We start from the raw sequence: 19,506 nt of genomic DNA on the forward strand, positions 1-19,506 counted from the left end.
TTTTGGAACAATGTTTTGTCATGTATTCTCCTACATACTCCCATTCCTTCCTTAATTTCTGATTTGGTTGTAATCTGATCGCTGCCGTCATTTTGGCCAGATTGATAAACTCACAAAATTTATTTTGCCATTCCGCTACTGAATGAACAAAGTCTGCTTTCCAATTTTTCGCAACTGAAATTCTAGCGACAGCTGTTGTGTATAAGAATATTTTTTTCTTGTCATTGGGGATGTCTTTTGTCACTATACCTAAAATGAACACTTCTTGCCTTTTCTCGAATGTTGTTTTAAACATCTTTTTTGGTTCTTCGTGGATACTACACTAGAACTTTTTTATTTTCTCACATCCCCACCATACATGATACATTGTTCCTTCTGCCTTCTTACATCTCCAACATACATTTGATTTTAATTTATATATTTTACCTAATCTGGCAGGGGTCATATACCACCTGTACATCATTTTCATCCGATTTTCCTTTATTGTGTAACCAGGGCCATCTTTAGCAGATGTGGCGCTGGGGTGCAGATATCCTCCCAGCACCCCCAAATTACCACGGATAGTGGGGGAGTGAAGCTGCACACTGCCAGCCATGGGGGGAGGCACAACTCTCCCTCATGCCGCTGCGGGAGAGCAATCCCTGCAGAGGCTTCGGAGGGAAGCTGCACGCCCGCCAGCCATATGGTTGGTGGGGCACAGCTGGCGGGCGTGCAGGGAAAGGGGAGGCTGGCGGCAAAGCCCCGCAGCTCCCCCACTCGCTGGGGCACCCCTGAGAGGCCACCGCCCTGGCATGACGCACCACAAAACCCTATGGGAAAGATGGCTCTGTATGTAACAGGCAGTCAATTTGATGTCTTGTTTCCACAACCTTTCCCAATGTTCCATCTCAAAATCCTGGCCCCACCTAATCATGACCTCCTTTACTTCCTTATCCTTCATTTCCCATTCCAGTAATAAATTGTACATACGTGGCCAGAAAACATAGAAGAGTATTGATTAATAGGAAATTATGAACGGAATTTATTTCTTCAGGTGGGTGAAAAGCTTTTGCTACAGAGAGGAGGGAGCCTTGCCTGGCAGGAATGCCTCTTACCCTCCTTCCTGCATCCTCTGTTGCCTCTGTGCATTCTGCTTGTTAAGAGGGACGAGACAGGCCATTTGTAGGAAAGGAACAGGACCATACAGGTTTTCTTGGGCTCTAGGCTCTCTTTTTATAAAAAATTATGGAACAGTCAAAGGTTTTGCCAAAACTCCCTTGTGGGGAAGAAGATTGCAATGCAAGCAACAATGAGAATATCACATTGGTGCAGTGTGTGTGTGTGTGTGTGTGTGTGTGTGTGTGTGTATCCCTGGATGCCAAGATCCAAGTTTGGGGTTGGAGAGATTGTGGAAGGTAGATATTAAATTCACAGCATGCTGTAACCTTAGGGAGAACATCATGAAGGTGTTATATAGATGGCATCATACCCCCTTGAAACTAGCGGAAATGTGTAAAGGAAGGTCACCGACTTGCTGGAGATGTAAAATAGATGTGGGGTCATACTACCACATGTGGTGGACTTGTGCAATCATTAGGGGATTCTGGGATAATATCTATAATGAATTCAAGAAATTATTCAGACACACTAAAAAAAAAAAAAACAACCAGAGATCTTTCTTTTAGGCATTTTACCGTTAGAAATTAAGAAAGACATAAGACCACTGTTCATGTATGCCACCACAGCAGCAAGAATTCTTGTGGCGAGGAAGTGGAAAAATGAAACAATACCGACAATCACAGATTGGCAGATACTCATGTTAGAATATTTACAACTAGCAAAACTGACGGAAAGAGTTAGAGGAGTATTGAACTAGAAAACATTTGGAGAATGGAGAATATTTCAGGATTATATCGGATCATATTCTACCAACCACACCATGTTATCAGAACTTGAGTGATCCTTTAAACACAACAAATAACATTTGTAGAGTAGATCCTTCCAGTTAGGCTGGGCATGGAATATTTGCTCATTAAATTCAGGAAAAAAGAGGGAAAATACAACTATGTTTGCCCTTCTGTGTGTGTGTGTGTGGTGCGTACACACATCTACACACAAACACACACACATTTTTCTTATGTTCTGAATATAAAAAGACACTTTTATGGGCTTCTTATAAATGGAGAAAGGGAGAGAGAGAGCGCAAGAAAGAAAACAAAAAGTGGAGCTATATTTCCTGATGCGCACAATTGATTTGCTTAAATCGGAAAAACAACTCTTGATCTTGTACCTCTCATTGTATTCTCCAGTTCATCACATGACAAAATATGTCATATGTGTTTAAAAATCAGGTCAACAAAGAATCACTAAAGAATGGGAGAAATACATGGAGTATTTAAAAAATATTTGCAAACATTTAACTAAATTAGCAGGAAGAAAACAACACAAGAAGTTAAATAATAACTTATTTGGTAACTGTTGTTGTTGTTGTTTAGTCATTTAGTCGTGTCCGACTCTTCGTGACCCCATGGACCAGAGCACGCCAGGCACTCCTGTCTTCCGCTGCCTCCTGCAGTTTGGTCAGACTCATGTTGGTAGCTTCGAGAACACTGTCCAACCAATTTGGAAACTAGACAGTAACAATTATAAGGAACTATAGGGGAAATGCAGTGATAAAAATGAAACCAGAAGGTGAAATAGAAGAGGGAAGTCAAATTATGTTTTTATTTCTGAAGATGCACTACATTTCATATCTTTTGTTAAGCTGAAAACTCAAAAAATAAAATTAACAAACAAAACAAATTGGGTATCAGACCTTCAGCAAGTGGTGCAGTGATGGCAAAATAAGGCATATGACCAATTGGATGCTGATGCTGAGCTTGCACAATATTTGAGCTCAGCGTTGCTTATTTCTATAGATGTAGATAGGGTCATACTGTTCCTCTTTATTAAGCTGTTCAGTTAATAAGCAGCTAGTTGGAGCTATTGTTTATACTTGTTTTAGCCTGCCTCTGCTGCAAGCAGCTCATTGCTTCATGCAAAATTCCTCCTTCCCCTCAATAACACTACAAGGGAGGATAAATAGAGCAGCGAGCTTCTTGGTGGAGCAGGGGTTGGGATTTGGTTTCTCCAAGGCTTGCTAGGTGCCTGTGTGTCCCCACTCTTGCAAGCTTCTTCCCTGCAGGTTTCAGCCATGTGGCTCTACCTGGCTGCCCTGCTGGGGCTTTACTTCCTTCGCCGATGGTACAAGGAGAGACAGACGGTGGAGAACCTGACGGAGAAATATGTCTTCATCACCGGCTGTTCCTCTGGCTTTGGGAACCACCTTGCCAGGCATCTGGATGCCCGGGGTCTGCGGGTGTTGGCAACCTGTACCACCCAGAAGGGGGCAGAGCAGCTGGACAAGGTCACCTCAGAGCGCTTGAAAACCACCATTCTGGATGTCACCAGTACAGAGAGCGTTGCGGCAGCGACAGAGTGGGTGAAAGAACAAGTGGGGAACAAAGGTAGCTTTTTGTTGTGTTGTTTCCATGCTCTGGATCAGGCCAGGGATTATCTGTATCATCATCTGCTTATCTTTACTCCACTTTCCCACAAAATGTGGTCTGAGTGACTCCCAATACAGTGGTACCTCTGGTTACGTACTTAATTCGTTCCGGAGGTCCTTTCTTAACCTGAAACTGTTCTTAACCTGAAGCACCACTTTAGCTAATGGGGCCTCTGTTCTCATCCTGAAGCCAAGTTCTTAACCCGAGGTTAGTGGAGTCTATAACCTGAAGTGTATGTAATCTGAAGCGTATGTAACCCGAGGTACCACTCTATATCAAAAATAAAAAGTATGACCATTTTAAAAAGTATTAGAAACAACTAAAATCAATAAGGCAATGAATGGGGAAGGAATTCCATGGGGTCACCTTAATTCAGCCTCTGTCAAGAGCTGCTACGATTGCCAAATAACCTGAAAGATTATTGCTTTGTGCCTTTGACAGCAGCTTGTTCTGTGAAGTCACACAGTGAAACTTCATTTTGTATGAAGATAAATGTTCCTTTCTGATAATGTCCACTGATCCACCTGATTCTAAAAGCACAGATATCATAATCAGTGTTGCAAGATTTTAATTTTAACTGACAAGCAGCTGCAGGACCTCAAACTGATTCGCCAGCATTTGCAGTGTAGGAGAAGCCTCTGGAGTCATTTGGCTGATCTACATTGAATTTTTCCTCCTAATAGCTGCTGGGAAAGGAGGCAATTTAGATGGGGGAAAATACTTGGGAGAAAAAGGGACCAGAGCAGCAATATTGCAATATCTTTTAAGATGCTTCCCATTTAAATGTGTTTGGGGAGCCCAGAGCAGAGAATATGGAAGGCATAACCTTCTGGATCAGGCCAATGTCTCTTCTCAGCCACCATTCAGTTACCAGCAGATGACTTCTCAAAAGCAGCAATCATGCGCACTCTCCCTTCCTGTGCTTTCCAGCCATTGGTATTTGGAAGTATTTCTGCTTCCAGCTGTAGAGGCAGAGCATAGACATCTTGGTTGTCCAATCCACTTTTAAAACCATCCAAGTGGGTGGGCATCCCTATCTCCTGAACCTTCCAACATTCAACTTCATTGGACGTCCATGAGTTCCATTGTTGGAGAATGAGAAGCAGTGTGGTGCAGTGGTTAGAGTTTCAGACTAGGACCTGGGAGACCTGGGTTCAAATCTCCACTTGGCATACTGCTCATTGGGTGAGGTCCCAACACTGATCTTTGGAGAACTCCAGTTTCTACATCTCCCCATCTAGATATTCCATTTATTCCTCTACTCTGTGTCCTGCTTCTTAACCAGTTTCATGACTGCTCAGCTTATTCAGGAGTCGGCAGTCTAAGTACACTAGGTCAACTGGATCAGTTTTTATCCAGCAGATCTACTTTGGATAAGCCTTCATGCTCTTTGCTAAATTTCATGTAAAGGCCTCCCAAAATGGCCCCCAGAGGTCACTGGTTGGCCTTCCTTTTAAAACTGTGTGAATCCCTGGGGAAATATTGGCTCTCCAGCAATACTAAGATCAAATGCAAGAGCAGGGACGCATACTGAACTCTCTCTCTCTCTCTCTCTCTCTCTCTCGCTATATCTCCAGAGATAAACATTTGTTGGTCAAAATTGTTGTCGGTTTCAGTTCAGTGTTTTCTGTGTTGTCTTTCTCAAATTGCAGATACCCGTTTTTGGTTTTTTGAACGAGTGATGTGAATAGAAGCTTTAGGACTCCCATGATTTTAATTACAGCTTTCCTCTTAACAAATATTGTCCATTTTATTGCTTCCTGTTGATAGTAGTTGGGGAAATTATGATGAACCGCCCATTCAACTTTTTTTTTAAAAAAAATCATTTTTATTGGTTTTCAATTACAATCCAATAATAGCCTCATTATAACAATACCAATTTATAATACAATTATTAATACCAATGGTTCCAATGCTGAATTATATAATTTAGATAAAGTGGCCCCCTGTGTGCTAAATTTGATGATTCTATTATTTTCTTTATTTCTGCCTTCCAAAATCTTATTAATTTCCATTACATTCCAGTCATAATAATAATCCCTTATACAACAACTGCAATATTAATAACTTCTATTCGTGTTGACACGTTAAATGTTTTATGAACCTACAAGTGAGGAACTCAAACTACATCCTTGTTCTTCCTGTGTGTGGCAATTCTTCTTCCTGTGGTGTTTCTTCCGGTCCTTGTAAGATGTTATGTCTCCCCACCCACCCAGTTGTTGCTGTTATTCTTCATGCCTTGGGCGGAGCTGATATCCCAATGTTGTTCCAGAAATTTCTCCCTTGCTCCATCCCGTGCTTCGTTGTTTTGTAACTTTAACAAATCCTAGAATACATAGCAACCAAAATATAGACCACCAGAATAATACTACATCCACACTTCCAAAATCTAGCATACATGCAAATGTTATGCTAGGTGGGAACCTGGAACAATAATTATCTCTTCTTCTTCTTCTTCTTCTTCTTCTTCTTCTTCTTCTTCTTCTTCTTCTTCTTCTTCTTTTGAAATAATTTTTATTTGATTTTTACAAGATTATAACAATACCAAATCCATATCCACATTTAGAGATTTCTCTGAATCTTCAGACTTCCCCCTTCCGCTCCATGGGCCGTATTATCAACCTTTTCAACTGCATATTATTCCTCATCCAAATTTTATGTCACTCCATTTTATCCATAATAATTTCTGCATTACAAGTGTTATTGCAGTCCCGCTAATGTTTTCATCTGCTGACAGTGGTGTCTCAAGTTTGCCATTCTTCTCTGGTAAGGACTTAGTCTTCATTCCATCTCTGAGCAAGTAACATCCATGCGGCTGTTGTTGCATACATAAAAAGTCTTTTCTGTTCCTTTGGGATCTTGGTACCTACAATTCCTAATAAAAAGGTTTCTGGTTTCTTTATCAAAGTTATTTTAAACATTTTAAAAATTCATTATATATCATTTCAATTCATTACATATCATTTCCTTTGGGAAATAATAGCTGTCTCTTCTTGCATCTGTTCTTTCTCACAGGGCTTTGGGGTTTGGTGAACAACGCAGGCACAGCTCTACCATCAGGTCCCAATGAATGGCTGACCAAAGATGACTTTGCAAAGGTGATCAATGTCAACCTGCTAGGGTTGATTGACGTGACGCTACACATGCTGCCGCTGGTGAGGAGAGCCAGAGGGAGGGTGGTCAACGTGTGCAGTACGATGGGACGCCTGGCCTGCTTTGGAGGTGGTTACTGCCCATCAAAGTTTGGTGTGGAAGCCTTCTCTGACACCCTGAGGTAAAAACAAGCTCTGTAGCTTACGTTTTGGTTCACTTCGGTTTAGTTACGTGGTGTTTCTCCAGGTGTAGGGAATAAAAAACAGGTGGTGGGAATTCAGGCTGCTGTCAAGGGCTGAACCTTAAGTTACAGATCAAAAAGCAGACATTTGCACTGTTTGAGAGGTAAGGATCCAGCTCATGCTATGCCCACACTGGACCTGAAATACATTTGCTCATCTCCAGGTCTGCGGGGAAATGTGTTTTTTCAAAATGCAAGCCTGAGAAGAGATGGGAGGGGAGGGTGGGTGGGTGCGTGGACTCCACAGATCTGATTGAATTTGCTCCACCACCTATGAGAGGCCATCACCTCTGCCAGCCCCCGCCAGCCCCCCAGATGAGGATGCAGCCCTGGCAGCACAGGTGCTGAACCATCGTGCTAGCTACCTCCCCGCCATTTGGTGAGGGTGGACGGAGAAGTTGTGGCTGGTATTCAAAGATGGTTGGTTGTGTTTTGAGAGATGACAGCATCTTCAGAACAATAGATCATCTGGGGTGTCAGGACTGGTCGTTGTCCTCTTCAGATCACCACACAAATGCTTCTTGTTCTTTATAAAACTTTTTATTGTGTATTAACAAAACAATCTTATAAACAGTTCTTAAATGTTATTCCTCAGAGTCACTTATTTCAGATACCTTCTGAGCTCTGCTTCTCCATGACCAGCCACCCTCAAAATGGCGAAGGCGCCTCTCCCTTCGTTTTCCCGCTCTTTTTTCTAACCTCCTGGCTAGAGCTGGCCTGTATCTCCTCTCCTCTGAATCTGAGCTAGAACTTAACCCTTGCCTTTCCTGTGAACAGCCAGTCCCTCCCTGTTGTTCCTCTTGCTCCCTTCTATTAGGTTCACTGCTCTCCCTCCCCCCTTGGGGAATGCTTTCTCCCTCTGATAAACTGAAAACTTCTAACTCTTCCCTGACATCACCCCCTCCCCTAAGCCCCCCTTCCTCCTCCTCGCTCTCCTCTGTTTCTGAAGGACCGAACCCTCTGAACTCTTCTTCCTCGCTATCTGTCTTTTCAAAAATTTCTTGAAGATGCCAGTTATGGGGTTTTGGCTTGTGGGGATATTTTCTATGAAATTCTCTCTGCAATTCTGGAACGTTATTTTTTTCTGCTGATTCCCATGAGTTCTCAGACTCATCTAACCCTTTCCATGCAACCAAATACTGTAATTTCCTCCTACTTATTCTCGAGTCTAATATCTCTTCCACTTCAGCCTCCTCTTCCCCCATCATGGTGGGAAAAGGAGGTGGTTCCCTTGAAATTTGATACTTATGTGCTGGTACAAACACTGACAATAAAGATCTATGAAATACAGGGTGTATTCTCATATTTTCAGGTAAATGAAGCTTGAAAGCGACTGGGTTAATTTGAGCCTTTACTTGGAAAGGTCCCAATCTCCTTGGTTCTAGCTTTCTACACCTCCCTCGTATTGGTAGTCCCTTGGTAGACAGCCATACCCAGCTCCCTACTTGGATTTCTTCCCCAACTCGCCGGTGCCTGTCTGCAGCTCTCTTGTAAGCCTCTTTAGCTTCTTCCAAATCCTCTTTCAATATCTCATGAATGCACCTCAACTCCTCTATCATTTGTTCTGCTGCTGGTACTGCTAACTGCTCCTCTTGACCTGGGAATGCCCTTGGGTGCAAGCCATAGTTTGCCACAAATGGGGCTCTGCCCGTAGACACATGCATTGCATTATTATACGCAAACTCTGCTAGACTCAACTTCTCTAACCACCCGCTCTGCTGATAACCAGCATAACACCTCAGATATTGTTGTAGTGTTGCATTCGTTCTTTCAGCTTCCCCATTGGTTTGCGGGTGTCTCGCCGACGTGAGGCTTAGCTCCACATCTAGTAACTGCATTAACCTCTTCCAAAATTGTGATGTAAATTGGGCCCCTCTATCTGAAATGATTTGTGATGGCAAACCATGCAACCTAAAAATATTATCTAAAAACATCTTTGCAGTTTCCTGTGCGGTCGGAATTTTGGTACATGGTATGAAATGTGCCATCTTGGTTAGCATGTCAACCACCACAAAGATCACTGTTTGCCTATGGGATGACGGTAGATCCGTTATAAAATCCATAGACACCACATCCCAAGGCTTTCCCGGCGTGGGCATAGGTTGCAACAACCCTGCGGGGGCTGCTCTGGGTGCCTTGGCTCGTTGACATACTTCACAACCTCTTACATATTGCGTTACCTCCTCCCTCAACTTTGGCCACCAGAACTGTCGTGTGATCTGATACAGGGTCTTTTCTCTACCAAAATGTCCTGCAGTCGAGTTATCATGATGTTGCCTCAACACTTTACCTCTTAATTCACCTGCAGGTACATACAGCACCCCTCTCCTGTACAACAATCCATCTTTTTCTTTGAAACCTTCCTCTTCCCCTCTACCTTTTCTCAGTTCCTCCATTTTCTTTTGTGCAAACTCATCTGTTACTGTCAATCGCTGGAATTCCCTGCCGTCCACTACTACGGCTGCACACCCCCACTGATCCGATCTCAGCATTTCTCGCAACTTGGGAGGTGCTTCCCCTTCCATATACTCAGGTTTGCGCGATAGCGCATCTGCACGAACGTTTTGATGCCCAGGTATATACTCAATCCTAAAATTAAACCCAGCAAAAAACTCCGCCCACCTAATTTGCCTTTGGTTTAGCTGTCTAGCAGTTCTCCAATACTCTAAATTCTTATGATCTGTTTGTACCACCACCTGATGTGACGCCCCTTCCAAAAAATGTCTCCACACTTTAAAGGCAGCATGCACAGCTAAAAGTTCCTTATCAAATATGGTGTAGTTTTGTTCTGATTGATTTAATTTTCTAGAGTAGAAGGCACAGGGTCTCCAGTCCCCTTCCTTGTCCTGTTGCAGCAGAATGGCCCCAATAGCCCTATCAGAGGCATCAGTTTCTACCTTCATACGTTTACTTGGATCTAGGTGCATAAGATATTTTTCTGAAGCAAACACCGCCTTTAGTTTATCAAAGGCCTTCTGTGCTTCCTCAGACCATCTGAATGGCCCCTTGCCTCTTAGACAATCAGTCAGTGGCGTTGTGATTTTGGAGTAATTACCTATGAATTTATGATAGAAATTAGCAAATCCTAAAAACCTCTGTAGATCTTTCTTAGTCTTAGGTGCCTCCCATTCCACCACTGCCTGAACTTTACTGGGGTCCATGTGCACCCCTTTGTGGGAAATGCAATATCCCAGGAACTCCACCTTTTGTGTATGGAACTTACACTTCTCTAACTTCACATATAACCTGTTGGTCCTCAATCTTTCTAACACTTGTGTGACATGTTTTACGTGTTCCTCCATGCTTTCACTATATATTAAGAGGTCATCTAAATAAGAGACACAGAACTGATCCAGTATACCTGCTAAGACGTGGTTGATGAAGGTTTGAAATACCCCTGAGCCATTTTGCAAGCCAAAAGGCATTACCAAGAATTCAAATGCACCATACTTAGTACAAAAACTGGTTTTCCACTCATCCCCTTCTCTGACCCTTATCAGATTATATGCTCCTCGTAGATCAAGCTTGGTAAAGACTTTGGCTGACCTTACTCTCTCTAAGAGGTCATCTATACGTGGCAGTGGGCACACGCGAGGCTTCATTTGGCTGTTAAGGATTCTGAAGTCACATACTAATCTCGGTGCCCCTTCCTCCCCTTTCTTTTTGACAAAAAAGACGGGAGCACCCCCCGAGGCTGTGGACTCTCTAATAAAACCTCTCTGCAAATTCTTTTGCAGGAACTCCCTCAATGCTGCAGATTCTACTTCCGACATGGCATATATCTTGCTTGGTGGCAACTGTGCCCCAGGGACTAGATCTATCTTGCAATCATAGGGTCTATGTGGTGGAAGTTTATCCGCTTCTTTTTCACAAAAAACATCCCGATAAGCAATATATTGTGATGGAATCTCACTTTCATTCCCCATCAACTTCCCTTCTACCTCTGTTCCCATTACTTCCACTGAGATTTTTCCCTTTTGCCCCAAACAATGTGTCATACAATAGATCGAACCAAAAACCAAAGACCTTTGATGCCAGGCAATCACCGGATTGTGACGATTGAGCCAACTCATGCCCAGCACCATCGGGTGTCCAGCTAGTTTGGTCACATGAAATGCCCTGGTCTCTGAGTGATGACCCATATCCATTCTCATTGGTGGAGTCTCATAAGTCACTTCTCCTGACAGTAGCGGTCTGCCGTCAATTGTTTTCACTCGCAGTGGGAAATTCAAAGGTAACAAAGCGATTTTGTGTTCCTGTACCAATTTCTGGTCTATGAAATCTGCTGACGCTCCTGAGTCTAACAGCGCCTCTACCTGGACCCTGTGTCCATTGGGTAGTTGTAGTTGCACCTTCACCGTTAGTCCTGGGATAGGTGGTTCTGCGTGAGAGCCTTCTATTGCTTCTCCACCCGGCTGCAAGCTCCCATTTCCAGCCGGGGACATTCGTTTCCCTGATGCAGTTCCTTTGGGCAATTGTCTTCTCCCATGTCTGCTCCAGATAGAGACTCCCATCCTTTACGATTGCGACATTGTCGTGCTAGATGCCCTGGTTTTCCACAGACGAAGCAACGCCTCATGTCTCTTCCTCTCCCTGCATTTCCTCTTACCATGGAAGAGGTAGTAACTGGGAGGGGTCTGGCTGCTCCTAATTCCATGGGCTCTGGCCGCTCTCGTCCTGGCATGTTGCCCGCTCTGCTCTCTGTACTTTCAATAATATTGTTTTCCCGCCACCGTGGTCGCCATTGTTCCTTCCTTTCATTAGCCCTCCGATCCACACGTAGGCTCAATTGCAGGCACGTTCGAACCAGAGAATCCAAGGAACTAGGTTCTGGCATTTGGGCCAATTGGTCTAAAATCTCATTATTCAGTCCTTCCCTAAAAAGGGCTGCAACTGTTGGGGAATTCAGATCCCATTTTAATTTCTGCACCAGCAAACTAAAGTTGGACCAATAAACTCCCACAGTGTCTTTTCCTTGTCTCATTCTCAACAGCTGCCTAGCTGTGGTTACTTCATGCTCAGGGTCTAAGAAAATCGTGTCTAGATACTGCAGAAACATTTGTAGATTTCCTAGGGCGGCATCCCTTCGAGATATTAGGGGTATAACACAGTCCTTAGCCCTCCCTTCCAAGAAATTAATCACATAAGCAACCTTCTCTTGCTCAGATTGAAATTCTTTATCCTTTATCTCAATTATGTAAGAAATTTCTGTCTTGAAAGCCATGTATTCAGAGCTTTCTCCCTTGAAGCTACGCGGACGTACAGTAAATGTTTTACTCACTCTATCTCCACACATCGCTTGCAGCATGGTTCTTTGTTCTCCCAGTGCTGCTGACAGTACGTCGACTTGACTTTTCAACTGTAAGTTCTGTTGCCATAAGTCCTGTAATGTTAGCTGGAGTGCTGGGGTTTCTCCTTGCCCAACTGGCGCCACAGCTCCCTCCATTTTGGCTTCTCCTTCTTTACGTATAGTGAATAGGCGCAGAGCAGAAGGTATTCTGTCAGGACTGGTCGTTGTCCTCTTCAGATCACCACACAAATGCTTCTTGTTCTTTATAAAACTTTTTATTGTGTATTAACAAAACAATCTTATAAACAGTTCTTAAATGTTATTCCTCAGAGTCACTTCTTTCAGATACCTTCTGAGCTCTGCTTCTCCATGACCAGCCACCCTCAAAATGGCGAAGGCGCCTCTCCCTTCGTTTTCCCGCTCTTTTTTCTAACCTCCTGGCTAGAGCTGGCCTGTATCTCCTCTCCTCTGAATCTCAGCTAGAACTTAACCCTTGCCTTTCCTGTGAACAGCCAGTCCCTCCCTGTTGTTCCTCTTGCTCCCTTCTATTAGGTTCACTGCTCTCCCTCCCCCCTTGGGGAATGCTTTCTCCCTCTGATAAACTGAAAACTTCTAACTCTTCCTTGACATGGGGGGGGGGCACCAGAAGGGGCAGGCTGGGTTACAGAAGGGCTTGCTGCCTCCTTCTCCATCACTACTGCTGCCTGCACCACCTTGTGGTCTCTGCCGGAATCCACACAGGGCCATCAAGGGGCTGCAGGGTCCCTGCCAGAGAGCCTGGCACAATTAGGACATGTTCAATTTTTCACCTTTCAAATTCCAAAAATGGGGGTGCTAAAAGTTGTAACATGACTTGGGAATTCAAAAGATATTTGGCTTAAATTGATACCATTTAGTTTTGATTGGTAAGTAAAACGTGTGAAATTGCATAGAAATCATTAAAAATGATTGCCAAGGACTTGCAGCTATGTTGTTGTTATTATTATTATTATTACTACTATTAAGCATTAATTACCTGACCTTTACAAAAGGCAAAATAAAAATTCTATGATTTGCTGAGAGCAGCTGATGTGCTTTTTAATAAAATGTAGGTTTACCAAGCTAAATGTTGCCAAATCAAAACAGTAACAGCAGATTTGAATTTCCCAAACCCAAACTCATACTTTTAAGACCCCTCACTGAAGAAATTTGCAAAAATTAAGCTTCCGTCCAGAAAAGAACACCCCCTAATTGGCACATGGCCAAGGTGTGCAGCACTCAGGCACATGCCAGGAAAAAGGATGAGAGAGTAGAGCAACCAGCTAAGAAGGCAGGCAGAGGGCAGGCCTGGGTGGCTGGGTGACCCTGGCGCAGACCCCACCCGCTCCTGCTGAGGACCCCTCCCTCTCGCAAGGCTGCAGCACCACCAGCTTGGCTGACTCTGCCCTCTGCCAGGCCTGGCAGCCCTGCTCCCCCAGAATCCCCAGGCGCTTAATTTGTTTTGCATGCCCGGGACCTTTCCTAGCAGTCAAACAACCCACTATATTTTAGTCTTCAGTAGGAAATGATGTTTCTTGACTTTTCCTCCCTCATTTAGAAGAGAGCTCCATCCTTTTGGAATCAAAGTCAGCATTGTTGAACCAGGTAGTTTCAAGACAGCCATACAGTCAAAAACAGCTGAGTCCTACGAACCTATATGGAGCCGGTTACCTTCTGACCTCAAGGAATGCTATGGGCAGAAGTACTTTGAGCAATGTGAGTAGACCTGGGGGAGAAACTCAGTTTGGTATGAAAGCTACCTGGTCCACACTTAACAAAACAACACATGAATCAATGAAACAACACATGAACCAAAAATCAGACTCATGTAAATTTAGTAATGCACTTTCCACAAACAATAATGTGTACAAAAATACATACTGTTACAAAAGCCTGGTGTCTGCCCCTCTCAGCAACTTTGCACTCCCCCAAAAAGTCTCGCCAAGTCCAATCCATATCCCAATTAAGCAAAACCCTGGTATTTATTAATTTCTAGGGCTTAGCTATATCTATAACAATACATTAGTAGGAAGTATGTATCAAAAGTGAAGCTAGCATACAAGAATACTCTGTGTTAGAGAAAGCTGTTTGCAAAAATGTGTCTCTTGTGGAAAATTGCATATAAAAATATTAAGAGAAATTGGCACTAAAATGCTGGTAAGGTTTTGTGAGAATTTTCAAACCACAAACTGAAATGTGGAGAACTGAACTTAAAGGTTGAAGAAATGACAAACAGAATCTAAAATTGACAAGCTGAGCCATCCCTGACTGAAATTTCTTTTTTCAAAATTTTGTATGAAACTTTGAAAGAAAATATACAAAGGTTAATATCAAATATCTTGTTATCAATGGCAAAAACTAATCTAAATTAGAAACATAAATCAAAAGGAAGAAAAAGAAAAAAGAGAACTTCTGAATTCTTTGTCTGTCAGCTATATATAGAAGATTATTCAAAACATCCGCTCCAAGATGACACCCAATGATTCCACTTTCTATAAACCAATATTTCCATTAGTCCTCAAACCCAGATATCATCATAAGTTCATTTTCTTTTTCATTCAAAAAAGTGTATAAGGAGTTTCCAATCTTTAATAAATAGTGACAATGATGATTCTCTTATTAAACACGTCAACTTTACCATCTCAGCTAAATCCAATATTTTTTACACCCATTCCCTCATGGTAGATAATGGTGAATCTTTCAATCTTTGAGCATAGAAGAGTATTGCCACTGTGATCATGTATTGAAATAATGTTCTGCAGTCTTTTTCTAATTGTCTATCCATTATTCCTAGCTGGAAAAGTTCCAACATCAATTGAATGTGAAACTTTAAAATGTTCTGCATCAATGTATGTATTTGAATCCAATATTTCATTTTTACAAGTCCACCAAGCATGACAAAATGGGTCTTCATATTTTTCACACTTCCAACAAACCTTTCAAACACCTTTCTGCAGTCTAAATATCGTATTTTTTGCTCTATAGGACGCACTTTTCCCCCTCCAAAAATTAAGGGGAAATATGTGTGTGTGTCCTATGGAGCGAATGCAGGCTCCTTGGCTTCAGCGAAGCCTCTGGAGCGCAGAGGGAGCGCTCTCTCTGCGCTTCGGAGGCTTCGCGTTGCTTTCGCTGAAGCCTGGAGAGCGAGAGGGGTCAGTGCGCACCGACCCCTCTCGCTCTCCAGGCTTCAGGGATAGCCACCTGAAGCCTTTGGAGTGCAGCGGGAACTCACGCTGCTCTCTGAAAGCTTTGGGTTCCTTTTGCTGAAGCCGGGAGAGCAAGACTCTCCTGGCTTCAGCAGAGAGGGAGAGCTACGCAGCGCCCCTTCAGCGAAGCGGGATGTGCTGGTCCTGGGGGGGGTTACCATGTGGCATGGTCCGTGTCCAGTCCGAGGCTGAAGCGGGGTCCAAGGCAGGGAGTTGGCCATGGTCAGGAACTCTGGCAGAAAGCAGGACAGGGTGCCGGGTGGAATAGGTAACCAACGATGTTGTTCCCGCAACCTGGGACTGGGCGGGCTGGTCTTTATCTCTTCTGAGGCATAGGGCGGGCCCGGTCCACAGGTGACTCGCCTCTCCTGGCCTGGAGGCGAGCACTCCTCCTGCGAGAACCTAGTTCCCTCTGCCTCTCTGCCCTGAGCATCTCTAGCTCAGGAGAGGCTGGAGGGTTACTGGACCCAGAGGCAACCTCACCTTCCCCTGACAGGGCTGGGAGAGGAGCACTTGCAGGCAATGGGTCCTCGATCACCCCCAGAGCCAGAGCGGATTCAGCAGGTGTCTGCTCCTGAGGATCCAGCACAGGTGAAGGCCCTTAGGTTCAAGCCCCTGCCCTGGCTCAGCCGGCCCTGGAGGCGGGGATTCCTGGGCAGGCTGGGATTCCTCAGGTTCAGCTTCTGAATCAGATTCCCAGGCCATCACACGGGAGGAGAAATGAAAGGGGCTCCATATCTCCTGCCGCTTTGCTGAAGGGGTGCTGAGCAGAGGGGGGGATTTCTTGTTCTCCCCCTCTAAAACAAGGTGAGTCCTATGGTCGGGTGCGTCCTATAAAGCGAAAAATACGGTACCATTGGTACATCATTTTATGCAGCTATACCTTCAGCTTCCAAAAGATTCTAGGTGCCACCTAGGCTATTGCAAGGATAATGTTTCTTTTGCTTCACAAACAGGTTGCAAAATAAGCGTTACCCATTATTCCTAACTGGAAAAGTTCTGATGGCAATTGAATGTGATACTTTAAAATGTTTGCATCAATGTATGTATTTGAATCCAATATTTCTTGGCATTTTTACAAGTCCACCAAGCATGACAAAATGGGACTGCATATTTTTCACACTTCCAACAAACATTTCAAACACCTTTATACCGTCTAAATAATTTCACCGGAGTTAGATACCATTGGTACATCATTTTATGTACCTAATCTACACCTTCAGCTTCCAAAAGATTCTAGGTGCCACCTAGGCTGTTGCAAGGATAATGTTTCTTTTGCTTTGTATTTCTCACAAACAGGTTGCAAAATAGGCGAATATCTCCAAAAGGCTGGCAGCGACAACCTTCACCTGGTCACCGACTGCATAGAACATGCCCTGACATCCTGCTCCCCTCGCACTCGCTACTCTGCAGGATGGGATGCAAAGCTCTTCTACCTTCCTGCCTCTTACTTTCCAACGTCCATCGCTGACTTCGTGATGAGCCGCATTTGGCCTAAACCAACTCAAGCAATATAGGGTTGTTGTTGTTTTAAAATAGTGACTATAGAATAATCAAAACATACAATACAGCAAAGTAAAGAACCAAGAGGCAACTTACTATTATAGATCCACCATTCATAATTAGATATTACTTTGAAACATAGGAAGGTTCAATCCAAGATTGATCAAGAAAATTGGAATTTTATTTTCGTGGAAGCAAAGAGGGCTAATAGTAATGAGTATTCACATTTATAGTGAATGAGTATTCACATTTATTAAAGAAAATAAATTGTGGTAGGATCGCTCCAGTGTTTTTTATAGACATCAAAAACATCCCCTATATAGTGACATACAGTGGTATCTCGGATTAAGAACTTAATTCGTTCCGGAGGTCCATTCTTAACCTGAAACTGTTCTTACCCTGAAGCACCACTTTAGCTAATGGGGCCTCCCGCTGCCGCCGTGCCGCCGGAGCATGATTTCTTTTCTCAACCTGAAGCAAAGTTCTTAACCGGACGTACTATTTCCGGGTTAGCAGAGTCTGTAACCTGAAGCGTCTGTAACCCGAGGTACCACTGTAATCCATTGGTTTAGCATGTATCATGAAACAATCATGTGACAAAGGTATTTGAGAGCAGAAGCAGTAAAGGAAGCAGTAAAGGAGTCTAGAAATGTTGTGAAATGTTGTAAAGCTGCAGAATTATTTAGCATGCTGAATCACTGTGACTCATCTTGAGGATGATTCATTCTCTGTATAAGTATTGCATCTGCTTGCAGGCAGACTCAGTGACTTAGTGTCTGTGTCTCTGTGTGTGTGGTGGAGCCTGTGCTCTGTAAAGCCTGTGCTCAATGGAAACTCTGTGTATGCTCTGAAGCTAGTTGAATCTTCTGTTCACTATGGTGTTATTGGCAAACAAGTTTATTTTAACTCAGTAAAGCTTTTATTCCTTTACTGAAAAAGACTCTGCATTATTAATTTACGCTGTGCGACAGAAACATGTATCAAATGAGTTGTTCCCCCCCGAAACTGCAATATGCAGGGATTTATTAAACCAGATGTTAAGGAGAAAGCCTCATATTTCTCCATCCCTACCAGATGGTCAGTCTGGCTGCAACCAGCAAATATAACAGTTTTGTTCACTAATGATGTATTGCCATCTTCAAATATTGATAACCAACATAGTTGGGCATCTGAGGTTAACTCATCTTCCTACAGTCTCAGATTTTGTGTGTGTAAAACTCATCTCCAAAACTTAGGTACAAATTTGTGGTCAAGCAAATTTATCTATTTGAAAGAGTTGGTAAAGGGACAGCTGAGGAATGAGGAATTTGCTAAAAAAGATGATGTTAATTGGAGATAAATTTGTAAAATAAGCAATATGTAAAAGGGGAAGAATTGGACTATATCTGAGAGACTGCGAAACCAGTTTTGAAAAAAAATGTTTTAAATTAATTTCAATTTGGTTTTGATGTGCTATAAATTTGAAAATAAATAAAAATTAATTGGCAAATATGCAGTTCCAACAGATGTAGAAATAAGTTCCCCTGTCAAGACACCCCCTCCAGCCCGGGGGGGAGCATCTAATTATTTGGGCCAGTTGCACCAGGGTTAAATATTGTAGCTGCACTAACTTCAGGGTGTTCTCCAAGATGGTGGCAGATACAGACTGTCTTCTAGACAGTCTCCCAGACTGTTTTCAGTGAGGAGAGGGGAGAAAATTCGGAGGTTTAATAAGAGGGAATATGTAGTGGAAATCACACCATTACCTAAGCGCCCTCTTATTAGGGAATCAAACGGTTTAAAAGATTTAGTAGCCCCCTCCTGCACCTCTGGTTAGTTAACAAACGTACGTGATTTTCTTAACATTTAGCCCATTCAATCCCTGATCTCATCAGCTGCTATTGTTGCCTTCCACCTCAAACTCTGAGCGGTGTGAGACTCCAGGGGCTCACCCAGGATTTGGTTTCCTTGAAATGAGGCACAGTAGGGACCGTGGTGTCTCTATGATATATGGCTTACACATATATGCAACCTGAGTCTACTATGGAGGGGCTCACAACATTAACACCCAAGAAGGCCTTGCTTTGGCCATAGCCACAGTGTTGGATTCAAAGAGAAGTCAAGCATGTCTCTTGCTCTCTGGCTTCTGCCTGCTTCTGGCCCAGCTCTCTCACACACCTCTGGTCCTTGCTCTTCTCCCCAGCCCCCCGCTGAGGGAGGGGGGTCCATCCATTTGTCCTCTGGCACAAAGCCACTATCCTTTGTTACCATAGTGACCCGTACTTAGGGGCCATTAACTAACTAACTTATTGGCTCACATAGCGTAGCTATTCCAACAATTGAATCCTTGCTGGATCCAGGAATTAGAAAGGACTCGGGAGCACAGCCTCACCAGCAGCAGCAGAAGCACAAACTCACAACAATATTCAGAGAGTTGAAGCTTACTATGATAAAAATCAAAAAGATAAATTCTATTTCCTCCCAACATCTGCTGATAAATGGAGTGTCTAGTGGCAAGTATAGAAGAGGGATTAAAGGTAAAGGTATGGAGATTACCTTGTATCTCCATCAGTTCCCAGACTCTAATATTCAGTGCACATAATAATTATATCCCTCCACCTGGAGCCACTCAGTCAGGAATGGGAGAAC

General features: G+C 43.4%; 2 protein-coding genes across 6 annotated transcripts in view; one reads left to right on the plus strand and one right to left on the minus strand.

Moving 5' to 3' along the window:
• LOC310671572 (retinol dehydrogenase 16-like) overlaps nucleotides 1-19,506 on the minus strand; it is a 160,254-nt gene that overhangs the window by 68,176 nt on the left and 72,572 nt on the right. The window lies entirely within an intron of this gene.
• The window catches only part of PRIM1 (DNA primase subunit 1), an 85,600-nt gene that overhangs the window by 25,226 nt on the left and 40,868 nt on the right, over nucleotides 1-19,506 (plus strand). The window contains exon 1 of one of the 3 annotated variants that reach the window (XM_083427706.1): nucleotides 2,829-3,485. The exons of the other annotated variants lie outside the window; for them this stretch is intronic. Within the exon in view, the coding sequence (XP_083283832.1) occupies nucleotides 3,173-3,485 (313 nt within the window). The 5' untranslated portion in view covers nucleotides 2,829-3,172. Of the gene's footprint in view, nucleotides 1-2,828; nucleotides 3,486-19,506 lie in introns of those variants that run through there. 3 annotated transcript variants of the gene reach the window in all.

This window comes from Podarcis tiliguerta (assembly GCF_965153285.1).
Source record: "Podarcis tiliguerta genome assembly, chromosome: 2".
NCBI classification, from domain to species: Eukaryota; Metazoa; Chordata; class Lepidosauria; order Squamata; family Lacertidae; genus Podarcis; species Podarcis tiliguerta.